This window comes from Python bivittatus, unplaced genomic scaffold (assembly GCF_059951505.1).
Source record: "Python bivittatus isolate LINGU-HERP-01145 unplaced genomic scaffold, Pbiv_v1 ctg000220_np1212, whole genome shotgun sequence".
In the NCBI taxonomy this organism is placed as follows: domain Eukaryota; kingdom Metazoa; phylum Chordata; class Lepidosauria; order Squamata; family Pythonidae; genus Python; species Python bivittatus.
The window spans coordinates 38,633,607-38,646,383 of NW_028277048.1; the positions used below are offsets into that span (position 1 = coordinate 38,633,607).

Below are 12,777 nucleotides of genomic sequence, written 5' to 3' on the forward strand. Positions count from 1 at the left end.
GAATTCTGGAAATTGTAGCTCAGCATTTCTAAAACATACTGAAGTGTAGAAAATTTAATGCAAAGTTGTATTTAGCACTGGAGGTTTTTAAGAATACAAACTGGATCAGCTGCAGGAAGTGATTATAAGGGGAAAATGGTGCAGCTAGGTCTGAATCTCCTTCCAGATTAAAGGCCAGAGCCCTCTACTATCTACGTAGTTTTTGCTCTCAAGAATACCAAAAAGGTTTGCTGTTGTCTAACCTACAACCTTGGTATTCCCTGGAGGTTTCCCATCCAAATATTAACCCAGATCAACCATGTTTAGTTTCCCAGCTCAAACGTGGGAAATGCTGTCATTTGCTGAGATACATATCTATAGAGGTCTCCAAAATGGCTACCTAGAGAGCAACAAGAGATTGGGACGGTAGAAAATAAGGTCAACATCAGCTCCTGGACCAAGGTGGTCAGGTGAGAGTTGACTGCTACTCTTTTTTAATTATAAGAAACCTTTTTTAGTAATCTGGGACAGTTGCTTTCTCTGGTATGTACATATTGTAGACATGCATTATCCTTTTCTGTAAGAACATAATGCTAATTCCCAGCTAAATGGTTTAACGTCAGGGTGGCAGAAAGCAAATTCCATTTTATTCTTAAAGTCATTATGTTTTGGTTTAAGTCAAATATAAAACTGCATAAGCTCAAAAGTTTTATTCTTTTAAATCGGCAGCTAGCTTGGCTGCCCCCCCCCCCATCAGGATATAGATGTTGTGATAAAGCTGGGGGGTAGAGACATGTTCATTGTACACTTCCCAAAGGAAACAATACAAGCTTCTAAACTACCCTCCTTAAATCCAGGATCTAAAAGAGGGGTCCCCACATTTGGGGACCCGTGTGCATACTTGGAATTTTGATCCCAATGTATGGGTACTTGAAAAGCTGTCGCAATTGGCATGGCCAGTTAAAGAACTATAGCCACCCAAGTTGCTATCTACCACCCCACATTCCCATTGTCTTTTTCCCCCCCAAGCAATGGGCATATATCCAAATTGAGGTACAGGCACTCACTTAATGCAAAAGGATAATCAGTGTGAGTGGGTTTGGCATTCAAAAGGCACTCACCTTTTTATTTTCCAAAAATGCTTATGAAATGAATGGGGGCACAGAGACCTTGTTGGAAATGCAATTTATGCTTGAGATTACATTTTCCTTGCCACTTTGTAAACTCATTTTTAGAAGAAAAGAAATCGGTGAATATTTGCCATGGGAGGTGTCTGCAGGCAGGTGGATTTCCCTGAGCAGCATAGTGGGGACCAGGATCTAAAAGTGTGTTAGCTCATTGGGACAAACTCAGATGAAGAAAGCTTTCTACCTTACTGCAGTCCTCAGGAACTGCCTTCCTCTGAATGAGTGTTGTGCACTGGGAAGATTCCTCCTCTCCCTCTGGTTGCTAAGTTCAACAGCAACTCTGGTAGTGGGTCATTGGAACTAATCCATGATGCCTCTTGTTGACACTTGGTTTGCAAAGGAAAACTGGAGTTGCTGCTTCAGGACTCCTTTGTCATAGGAGAGACTTTCGGGGGGTTTCATGCATCTATCTTCAGTTTTGTCCCTTACCCCTTTTTTTCACTGTGATCAAGTGCACCATCAAACAGATGTATGCTGCAGTCAGCTGGTGAAACGTAAGGCATTTAATTGCCTCAGTAGCATTTTCTTTTAGTGGAATAAGATGTAAGCAAGCTTTTCTAGTTCCCTACTGAAAGGCTAGCAAAGGCCTTAGGAGAGAGGAAAACATGGTATTAGGAGGAGATGGGTTTTCAGAACATGCTCATCCAGATGTCATTCGGCCCCATGTTCTCTATGACCCAGAACTGTCCCTACTGCATATTTTGCACACAGACTGGTCTCCACTACCCCAAAGGGTGGAACCAAGGAAAACAGGATTTAATCCCTCAAGGCAAAAGGAGCAGTGAGGGCACTGGTAAATTTAATGAATAAAGACTTGGGGTCGGGGGTGGGGTAGGTTGTAGCAAGGAGTAGGGAAGAATAGGACTTCTAATCATCATTGTTCTAAGAAAAGGTGGTCTTGCTCTGTTACCACAACTAAATGTCTTCCAGTGGACAAGTATAGGCTGGGGAAATGAGATTTTGGCTCTCATGTAGCATGGCCAGGAAAGAACCTATTCAAAAGATAGGACAGAGCATTTCATAACAGACTGGTTGCCCAAAGAGATGTCACAAGGAGAAATATAATGAATGCTTTGAATTGTTTCTGGTGCACTACAGAGATCATTCAGCAGGCTGCAGATGTACCCACCCCCCACCCCGAAATCTTCCTCCAAAAAAAAAAAAAAGTACTTTAACAAAAACATCATTATTAGAGATACAGATAAGTACCAGCAGATCCCAACAACCCCCCAGCCCCAGCACACCACTTTTGAGTAGGGAAGTAGGGAGTGGCTTTGTTCTCTATTTTTTCTTTGGAGTCTTCTCCTTTGTGACCATATCAGAAAACTCTGCAATGCAAAAAGATAATCAGTGTGAGCAGATTTGGCATTTGAAGACATTATATAAGGCAGTAATTCCCTGCTTTCTTCTCCCCACCTCCCATCCCCATCCCAATTAAAAGAATAAATCTTTTTCATTTTGGGGGGTTGGGGAGACCATTTCCTGTCCTGCCTGATGAATGGATACTTTCTGCTAGGTTGCAACTCTTGATAGTTTGCAGAACGAGGTAAATTACAAAGGCAGAACAAAGTTTTGTTTACACCCCCACTAAAAATTGCAAGGCAAGCTACTGTATATAAACCGAGCAAACCCCACACTCAACAGCACTGATGATGTTACCTAGTTGGGTAATGAAATGTCTGCAAGCAAATAACCAAGCTCAGAGAGCACCAAGGATTCGACAATGCTTTATTTCTACAGAAAATGGCTCTTAACTGTGGTAGTTTTACCACTGGATATTGATTATTTGCCATAGCTGCTTCAGTGACTTTCAGCTGGTAGCAGTGTGGTACAGCAGCCCTCAACTAACACTGGGCTACACTTGGTTTGAGTCTTGTAAGTGAAGAAGGTCTAGGTTGCATGTGGCCTTTAAGTCAATTGGATTAAAATGTGCCAAGAGATAGGCAGCCAGTGCTGCCTCTAACCTTAGATTTTTTAAAAAAAATCTGTAGTAACTGACCATCAAAAGTGGGCATTAATGTAGCCATGCCTCTGGGAAAGTCTGCATTACAGTTCCCAGCTCTATTTGTTTCATGGCAACCTGGAGCATCTGTGTTTTGGGCGGGGGAAGACAATGTCAAAATGGTGGTGTGACCAGGTGATCAAAGCCCCTGCCCTTTCTTTGTGTGTTCAGTCACACCCACCATTTTGATGTCAGCCTCTTCTGCAGACATCCTGCTTGTTCCATGATCCCTGCTTTTTAACTGAGCCAACTTTGTTACAGGCTGTTCTGAATCTCTGGTTCTAATAATATCCTCACAACTGTCCTAGGTGTGGAGTTTGGTTAGCTGTGGCTATCCTGCTATTTCCTTTATTATTTGCCTCTAATTACTGTATTTACATTTTCCTTTAAAACTGTGTTGCATAACTTGAGGGCCAGAATGGTCCTAGAAGATTTTGGCACATCTCATAGAGTCCCTCCAAAAGTTAAATTACTGTTTTTAATATGAACAAAGCTATATTAGTATGTCTGTTATGGGGAACAATGATATAGGTAATATTCAATTCATTGAATTTAATTTCAAGCTAAATCAAATTTAGCTTTTGTTTTGACCCTGCCCACTTTTGTGTGCTCTTCTGTCTAAAAAAAAATAATGCACCCTTTCTCTGAAAAAGGTGCATAAACTGGGCCAACCTACTTCTATTCTTAAGCCCTGCTCTGCCCACCTTGAAAATCAATCCTCCCATCGCCATCCGTGTCTGCTGCCTGGATCACAGCTTCCGCTTCTTCATCTGATAAGGGGACAATGGGCATGTTACTGGGAACTGTGCTTAGGATGTACCTGTGGGCAAGAGGTGGAAATTGAGCCACAGCAAAGACAGATGCATTGGGTTTAGTAACTCCCCATGTACATGGCAATCTTATCATCACCAGCATCATTATCATTTCTCTGATTACTTCCTTCTTGCCCATTTTTACTGAGATTAGCCAGGAGCAAAGCAGTTCCCAAAATAAATCTTCTGGCTTGGCAGGATAATCTAACTCCATTTTTCCTACAATCTGATGTCCTCTAAGGGTTGAATGATGACTCTTGTTGCCCCCAACTATATTGGTTGATCAGGTTGACAGGAGTTGTAGTCACAAGGAGCATGTGTTTGAGGAATGCTGCATTTCACAGGGATGTACTATTCCCCCAGCCCTGGAACTCTGCTCTACTTATTTATCTTTTCCTTTTGATCTTAGGGAAAGGATTTTAGCAAAAATGGGAAAGCTAAATTGTTCACAAATGTGGATAGAGTGGGCTTTTGAAACTACATCGTGATATGAAATTAGAATTGTGATCAGTAGATGGACTAAAAATATAACTCATGATGACGATGATGCACGAGGCACTTTCTTAGCTGAGAAGGCATGTTGGATCTAGTCCTATGTAAGGTAATCAGATGCAACAGAAGACAAAATTTGAGTAGGCATATATAACGGGATTCAACACACACTGTGGACATGATTTGGCAAAGGTTGCATCTGTTAACCTTTTCTCCATAATTGTTACAACCAGAACTTTGTTTCATTTCATCAACTCTAACACAGGAGGTAGGAATGGTCTTGATAGGAAGTTCCAATTCTGCCTTTAAATCCACTTAATTCTGTGGGTGAGAAATATGAGAGAAGGTACAGAAAACAGGCTTGGTTTTATCCATTCCTTGGTATAAGGATTAATCCTTATGCTAAATGCACTGTCATAGCTGTATTCTCTGGCAAAGCAATCAAGTTATGGCTCAGACTAATTTCATGTAGCCATTGATGTAATTTCAAAAGTTCACTGCAGGGAATCAGTTCAAAATTCTGACAAAAAAAGAGAATGGGATTATGGCCACTTCTGTTGCCAGCCCCACCAGCCCTAACTACACAATTACTTATCCAGTAAGGGACAGTTCTCCACTTAGCTTCTAAACACTGGTAAGTCAGGAGGTCAGCTGAATCCAACTGAATCTGGCTCCTCAGAAATTAACAAATTTAGCTTGTAAAGGTAACAGTGAAATGATGAGGTGAACCCACTCCAACCTTTTGTACCTGTAAATGGCTGTATGTAAAGGAAGCATACATGTGTGCCCTTGTTAACTTCTCCCCTATACTTCAGAGCAACAGACAGCAATGTTATCTTACTTGATTTCATTCCATTCAATGAAACCACTGTCATCCTTGTCAAGCAATTTGAAGGCTTTACGCAAGTTAGTCTCCCTTTCCTCTGATGTCAGAAATTTCTGCATGTATTCAAAGAATTTGGCATAGTTGAATGAAGCTGCAACAGAATGGGCAGTTTTTAATTTATAAATTACATTGTTAACATTACCTAAATATGGGCAGCAGAACTTTATTGAAATTGTATGTGGAAACTCTAATTTCCATATATTGGACATGATTATGGCTCACTTCACATCCCAGACAGACACCAGCCCAGATTTATTTTCTTGTATACATATATGGAACAGCTGCTAAACAGCTTTCTTATAAGAATAGCTCTATGTGATAACTACATGCATGCATTACTTTTTGAAGTAAACCATACTTTAAACACTCAAATGTTACATGTTATGATCTAAAGATCCTGCATTTCCCTGTTTCCCTACAAGATTCCTTTTTGTTTTCCTTTGCTCACCCCCAAAGAATATGATAATTAACAGTGAAAATCATAGTATATGCAAATGCACGTTACAAATTAATCTGAGTATGAATCTTTAAAGTATCTACTGCAGATTCACCAACATTAGTTTCCTTTGTGCCTTACCATGATGCCTCATTTCTGAGGGCAGCAGGTCAAGATCTTTGTCCGTCAGGGATGCACCCATGGCCAAGGCCATTTTTTTAACTTGGCAAGCAAAATCATCCTCCATGCTGCTATTGATTGTAAAAAAGAATTGATGTGAGTGTTAAAAATGTGGCAATACCTCTCATGCACATCAGCAATGGTAGTCAGACACATCCTAACCAACTCTAAACAAGATTTCTTTAAAACAGTGCTTCCAAAGGATATTGTTCTAGCTCAGTTTTATTTGTGACAACCCTCTAAAATAATCAACTCTTCCTGAAAGTTAGAGGTGAATATTGAAAATGTTACTATCCATCTCAACAGGAGATAACAGTTTTAGAAATTCAAATAACTAAAGGGAAGAAAAAAAATCTCTTGGGGGAAACTTCCCAAAACAACCCAATGAGAAATAAGTTTGCCCAGGGGCCACATATTACTGATGGGAGATAGGCAAGGCAAGAGCAAGAAAAATAAATTGGGATGGAATGGAGTAGCAGGGAAAAAGGCATGGCTGGCTTTTGGAGCACAACACATTTCAACATGTGTCGCTGTGATTACGTGATCTTCAGGAACAATCATAGCTGTGTCCTAATGTGATTCTTTCCATGGAAGCCAAATGAGCTTGAATTATGCCATGATGATTTAATGAGCGTTTCCAGTTTTGGACTTCATGCTAAATCCTGGTAAACCGTGAACAGAATCTTCAATTCAATTCAATTTGCTGAAGAGAAGGGAGAGAACAATTCCTTCTTGTAATATTAATCCATAATTTAACATTCTGTGTGAACCCCACTGCTATTGCCATGGTTTATAATATTGTTTTCATGCTCTTATAAACTTTGTAGCATTCTTCTGACAAAGTCACATCAAATAAATTTTCAATTTATCACTAGGATTATAATACACCAGAGGACAAAGAGATACAGCTGGAGAGATTTGAGCGTCTTGCTTTCAAGAATGATCAGGGGGTTGAGTTCTGTGTCTTAGAGAAGATGTGTAATTTCTGTCACTGATTGTGTTCATGAGGAATGTAGATGCTGCTTGTGTTTGCTTGCCTCAAGTCAGATTACATTCAGGCCTGTTTGTGTCTTCCTATGACAATTCACTAGGTCAGCCTTCCCAACTTGTTTTTTGGCTTTGTGGCTGGCTGGGATTATTATTTGTTATCTATGTATGGAATCTATACCCCATCTTTCCACCAATGGGTGGTGTCAAGGCAGCTACAAACTAAGTTTAAAAAAATAGTTATAGCAATTATAAAAACACACCGTAAAACACCCCCAAAATACTCTCTGTGGCCTCAACTTCATCAGCTAAAAGTCTGCTTTTACACCAAAAGCCTGTCTAAATAAAAATATTTTTCCTAAATAAATAGATGGCAGTTTGCCTTACCTCCCTTGATAGGAAGTTCTGAAAACTGGGAGCAACTACTGAGAAGGATTTTTCTAACCTGAAGTACCTCGGTCAGTGGCAGGTTTGTGAGAAGAGACTGCTGAAGATGTTGATACCCAAGCAGAGTTGTGTGAGGGACACCATTTTCCAGATAAATGTTGAAAGAGAGCACAGACTAGGGAAGCTTGGACTAGGCACTTCAGCTTTTACTATTCCCGTGCACAACATGAATTTCTATCAATTTCCACAGGTAAAATCCAGTCATCCAAAGTAGATTTCAGTCCTAAATGAAGGGGCGGTATGGGTTACTAAGATTATCTTCCATTTAATCCAACAGAAAGAAGCTTTCAGTTGTCTGCTAAAACCACAGGCAGATTTCAGATTCCAACAAATCCTGTTGCACTGAGCTGGCTACTCATCTTGCCAATGAAGCAGGCTCATTCTCCCTGGCTCCTTCCCCATCACTAGCAGCCAAGTGTCTGGCAGCTGAGTTGAACTCTGCAGTGAGTCACTCTTGCTTCCCAAACTTTGCATCATACTCTTCATTTAAAAACAAAAAACAAAAATCCTGACAAAATGGTTGAATGATCAAAGGGAAGGTTACTAATACGTTTACTGAAAAGGAGATAAAAGAACAGGTGGTAGTGGTGGGACAAGGAATCCAGAAGGCCTGTGCCTAAAGGAGTAGTCTGTCTCACATTCAAAAATTATGAATGAGGTATGTCTAACATTTTAATATTGGAGTATTTGGGCTGTTGTGGAGCAGAAAAAAATAGTTAAGCATATCAATGAGGAAAGCCCCTTAATTGTGTTACAGTTCTCTTCCAAGTAAAATGGTGGGGAACATCCTGCCACATCTCTCTCGTTCTTTGGAGGCCAGATGAAATTGCATGCAGAATCACAAGCTGCCAGCTAGCCGTGCCTTCCATCAATTACTCTCAGTTTAAATTCAAGGATATTTGATTACCAAAGTTGCACGTATCTGGGAAAATTCTGAGAGTTCCCTTTTAGGATAAATTAAAGACAGGCAAGCTGATGTTAGGTCCCCACCCTTCTCTTCATTGATTAATGCAAGGAATAAGTATTATGATTTTACACTGTCTTCTTCCTTTTACACAAAATGAATTCCTTTGTAGGTAACTCGCATTTTCTGGCAACCTTTCTAAGTAGTTCTTATTCTAGATTGCAGAGACTTCATTTAAAAAGCCCTTTCAATTTCCCATCTATGGATAATTGGGTTGCATCATATAGGAGAAGTTAACATTCTAAACACCTATTTTTGAGGGAAACCCAGCCATGCAATTTTCCTCCCAAAGTTTTCTAAGCTGCATTTTCAGCATAATATTACAGTTGGAAGATGGGGAGGAGAAGCCAGAAATGCTGAGTTCAGATTGTTATGACATAAGAACTCATCACCTATAGTTTGTTTGATCTAGGCCACCAAGGGCTTACATGTATAAGCTGCCATTCAGCTTTTGAAGAAATACTGTGCAGGTTTCAAATGCAACTAGGAATAATAGTTGATTGCAAACAAAAGGAATAATGGTTGATTGCAAACATCTTGCCATGCCCACAAAAAAAAGGTTGGAACAGCAACAGACCAGAAAATGTATGTACACAGTCAGATCCAAAACAGAGCTGCATCCATTATGGCTTCTCAGATGGAAAAGCAGAAAAACAGTGATTCGGTCTGGCAACCAAAAGACATTGTGGTGAGAAGCTGCCAAGCTGGTGCAACCATGGCAGCTGTCCCCATGCCGCTCCTTAAAGGGCACTGAAGTGTTCATAATGGCAGTGAGATCAGTTGGTTTGTTTACAAGCGACCTTTACAGAGTAAACCTCTGTATGAGTGATTTTGAGAGTCACTGGGGGGAAAGATTACCCAATCCTCGGTTGCCTGTCCCAGTTGCCCCCTAGTGCTGTGCTCCAGGACAGTGAGATAATTGGAGATTTAGCAACAAGCAGCACCTGAACAGTCATCACTCAGTTACAATGTAGCATGGGGCATGAGCCAGTATGTGTGGGGTGCACTTCAGCCTAGCATCAAGTCCTCCAAATCTTTTGCTTCTGTACTTATAAAATGGGGATGGGAAGACTGAAGTCCTCTCTCAAGCTGACCCTCTTTTTTAATGCCAAAGAAAATGTGCTCTGGTGTCCAATGCTCCTTGCTGGCAAGAATGTTGTTTGGTCCTAGAGTTTGACTTGTGCTCTGAAGAAAGCTGGCCCTCCTCTCTGCATTATTACCCTTCCATTCCCTCCTCTTAGGGACTCTTATATTCGCAGGGCAACAACTTGTGATGTGAACCTGTTCTAGGATTACACTCAGTCTAAATAACTCAGCTTTCCCCATGGACCCCCTGATCTGCCTGCCAAGAGTTTATTTAGGAAAGCAATTCTTCTCCCCTTGAATCTGGAAAGAGCAGGCATTCTCAGAGGAGATGTTTCCCTTGGAGGCTGTTCACTGCTCAGAGAAAGGCAGAGGGAAGCAACCCATGTGAAGGTATGACATGGGGATATGGGTGTGATCTGCTATCTGGTCCAATATTTAGATAAAAATCAATAGTGCTGGTCACCAAAAGAAGATGCCCTGCTGAAAGCAGTGTCCTATGTTGCCCCTGATTGCCTGCAGGAGGCTGAGGCTCCATTAGATGTTGTGTGTCATCGTGTCTAATGTGCATTTTTCAGAATTCTTCATTTTCCTGTCCTTTGGGGGTTTACTGGCTTGAGGGCCATTTGCACAGAACCATGTCAAGAAGATCATCTTGCTTGGATAAGACAAGGGATCTGTTGGATCTTGGCTGACACCGACCCATATCTCGGTCTGATTGTACTTTCCCTGCACTTTCCCTGTCCTTTCTCTTCATCAAACATTTCCTTCATTATCATAAGCATTTTATCTGTATTGTCTCCACACCCACATTTTTGCAAATCACCCTTTCCCAAAATTCTTTCAGAGGCAGCACTGACATTTATTTTCACAATAAATATAAAATAGTATTTTCCACCCCCTCACCAGTCTTGATTTATTCTGTCTTAATTAAAAAACTGCACTTAGCAAGCTGTTGGCACAGGATCACCAGAAGTAGCAGCCAGAGCTGCAGTAAGCTGAAAGAAAAGAAAGATCTGGAGTCTTAGGTTCATGGGTATAATCCAGGCTTCCCCAACCTGGTTTCTTCCAGATGTGTTGGATTACAACTCCCATCTTCCCAGAAATCAGAGTTGGGGAAAGCTGGAATCAAAGAACAGGATATACGTTAACCTGCTCAACATTTGAAAATGAAACATTCAATATGAATTAGCCACTACCGTTTCACATCATGCCATTCCTTCTTATGGCAATGCTACTACAGTATTAACATCTGAATTACAGCTTTCAACCAATGGTTTTGGCTGTGAGTAATAGCTTGTTTTCTGTTCATTGACTCTCTCAGGCAGGTTAGCTTCTAATTGGATTGATTGTCCATAGCCCTGTCAGAGATGTTGTGTTGTCACACAATAAAGGTGTGGGTGCAAACATTACTGATTTAATTACATGCAAAATCACTGATTTAATTACATCCAACATCTCTCTCTTTTTCATCCCTGGAACATCACTAGGATGGTGTCCCTAACCTGTTAACTAAGGATACAAGCTCTTCTTTCTTCTAGAACTTAACTGGCTGACTTGCTTTCCCCAGCTTCAGAGTTTCCCTTTTCAATGACCAGAAAATCTCCTGAGTAAGATTCCAATGATTTGGGGAAAACTTACCTGCATTGTTCTTCTCTAACTAAATGCTCCTTTGGTGACAACCCCATTCAGGTTGTCTCTCTTCAGGCATTGCATATCTCAGCAGCTACTTACCTGCCACAAATGTCCTCTGCTTGAAACTGGCAAGATTCTTTTTGAAAACCTAAACCATGTCCCTGGCTTTTATATGGCCCTTTGCTCAGCTTTGCTATTTAAGGGAAGATGCACCTGTCAGGAATACATCCTGCAATTCTCCTGAGCCCTTTCAAGACACTAATGGATCATCTGGTGGGCTGTGGTGTTATCAGTTGTCGTTGGCCCTTGAATGCCCAGCATCGAATATCATCTTGGGCAGGGGACAGCACAGGCTCCACATGATACAAACAAACAACTTCACTGTTGTGCGACGTGAAGGGGCTCCTTCCCAAGAAATGGTCAAGAGAGAGGCGAGTGTCATACTTGGGTTTATTTATTTTCACACTTTCCACAAGTTTTTTAGGCTGGCCAGTTTCACAATAAAGGAAAAAATAAGTCTCCTTTGCAAATGTTCATTTCAAAAGGTTTTATTTTCCTGTGTGGGTGCTTCATCTTCATCTTCGGACATTCCCAAGGGGCCTGGTGATAGAAAATATAATTTCAATCACACAAAAATAAAAGCAAACTTTCGAATATGCCCTATGCCAATGTTGTCCAGTCCTTTAGAGTTGAGCAGGCATCTTTGGAATGTTAAGAGGCCACCCTGGGAGGCCTGGAGTAAAATCTCTCTAGCAGAAAGCAAAACTCTCATGTCACCCGCTACCACCTTGTCTAACTGGCCATCTCTCCTACTTTCTTCTTTTTGTGGCACATGGGCCCTCTTCCAGAGAAAGCACTGGGCATCGTGATCTCTTGCCATTTTTATTTTCTAAGAATGCCTTGGGAGCTGAAATGGGGTGGGAAATGCAGATCATGCTTTAGACTAGTGTTCTGCTTTGCACCATGCCAGATTTCTGTTTCTTTCATTTAAGGAATCTACAGGCAAGTAGCCTGTAGCTGCGATCTATTCACTATTTTCTTATAATTTACTTTTTTTTTTCTTTTGCCTCAACTTGCTATTTTCTTTCTGAAACTGATATCCACCCTGGTTTTAAGAATCTTCTACAATACTATTTTGGTAATTTTCTTTTCACCTGATCAGTTTTTCATAAGAATGGTTAAATATTAATTTTGTTTAGGGAGACTTTCACTCAATGTTTTATTTAAACGTTGAATCAGTAAAATGATGTCAAAGGAGTGATCTTTGGTTTCAGCCAATCTTCTCAAGTAAGTTGAGATTGACAGTAACTTGTGAGATTTGGAGGAGGGTGAGTTAAAATCAATATGAGACTTCCTGTCCTCCATCATTCTCTGGCTTCTGGAGCTTCCTTGTCTGCTGAATCATATCTTCAAAGGTTGCTTATGTCTACTTTCTACCTCACTGAATCTTCACATATTTTCCAAAAATAGTCTGTGGTTGTGTTAATGCAATACACTTAATCAGGTCAGTTGCAAATATAGCAGTTGCACCTACAAAACATACTAAGCTGGGGTAGACCTCACCTTGGTTTGGATTTGTGTGTGTGTGTGCACGTGCGTTAGGTTAGTTGTGTGAATCCAGCCGCTTTAGTTAATATGGGTCAATGTACTGTGCAAATCCAGAGAATAGGTTAGTTCCATAACCAGG

General features: G+C 40.8%; 1 protein-coding gene across 1 annotated transcript; it reads right to left on the reverse strand.

Moving 5' to 3' along the window:
• Window positions 1-2,447: 2,447 nt before the first annotated feature.
• On the reverse strand, window positions 2,448-6,047 carry PVALEF (parvalbumin like EF-hand containing). The gene is made up of 4 exons (XM_025164563.1): window positions 5,936-6,047; window positions 5,314-5,449; window positions 3,873-3,988; window positions 2,448-2,494 (listed from the first exon to the last, which is right to left on the reverse strand). The coding sequence occupies exons 1-4, from the start codon at window positions 6,039-6,041 to the stop codon at window positions 2,448-2,450; spliced, it is 405 nt and encodes a 134-aa protein (XP_025020331.1). The 5' UTR covers window positions 6,042-6,047.
• Between the last annotated feature and the right edge of the window lie 6,730 nt (window positions 6,048-12,777).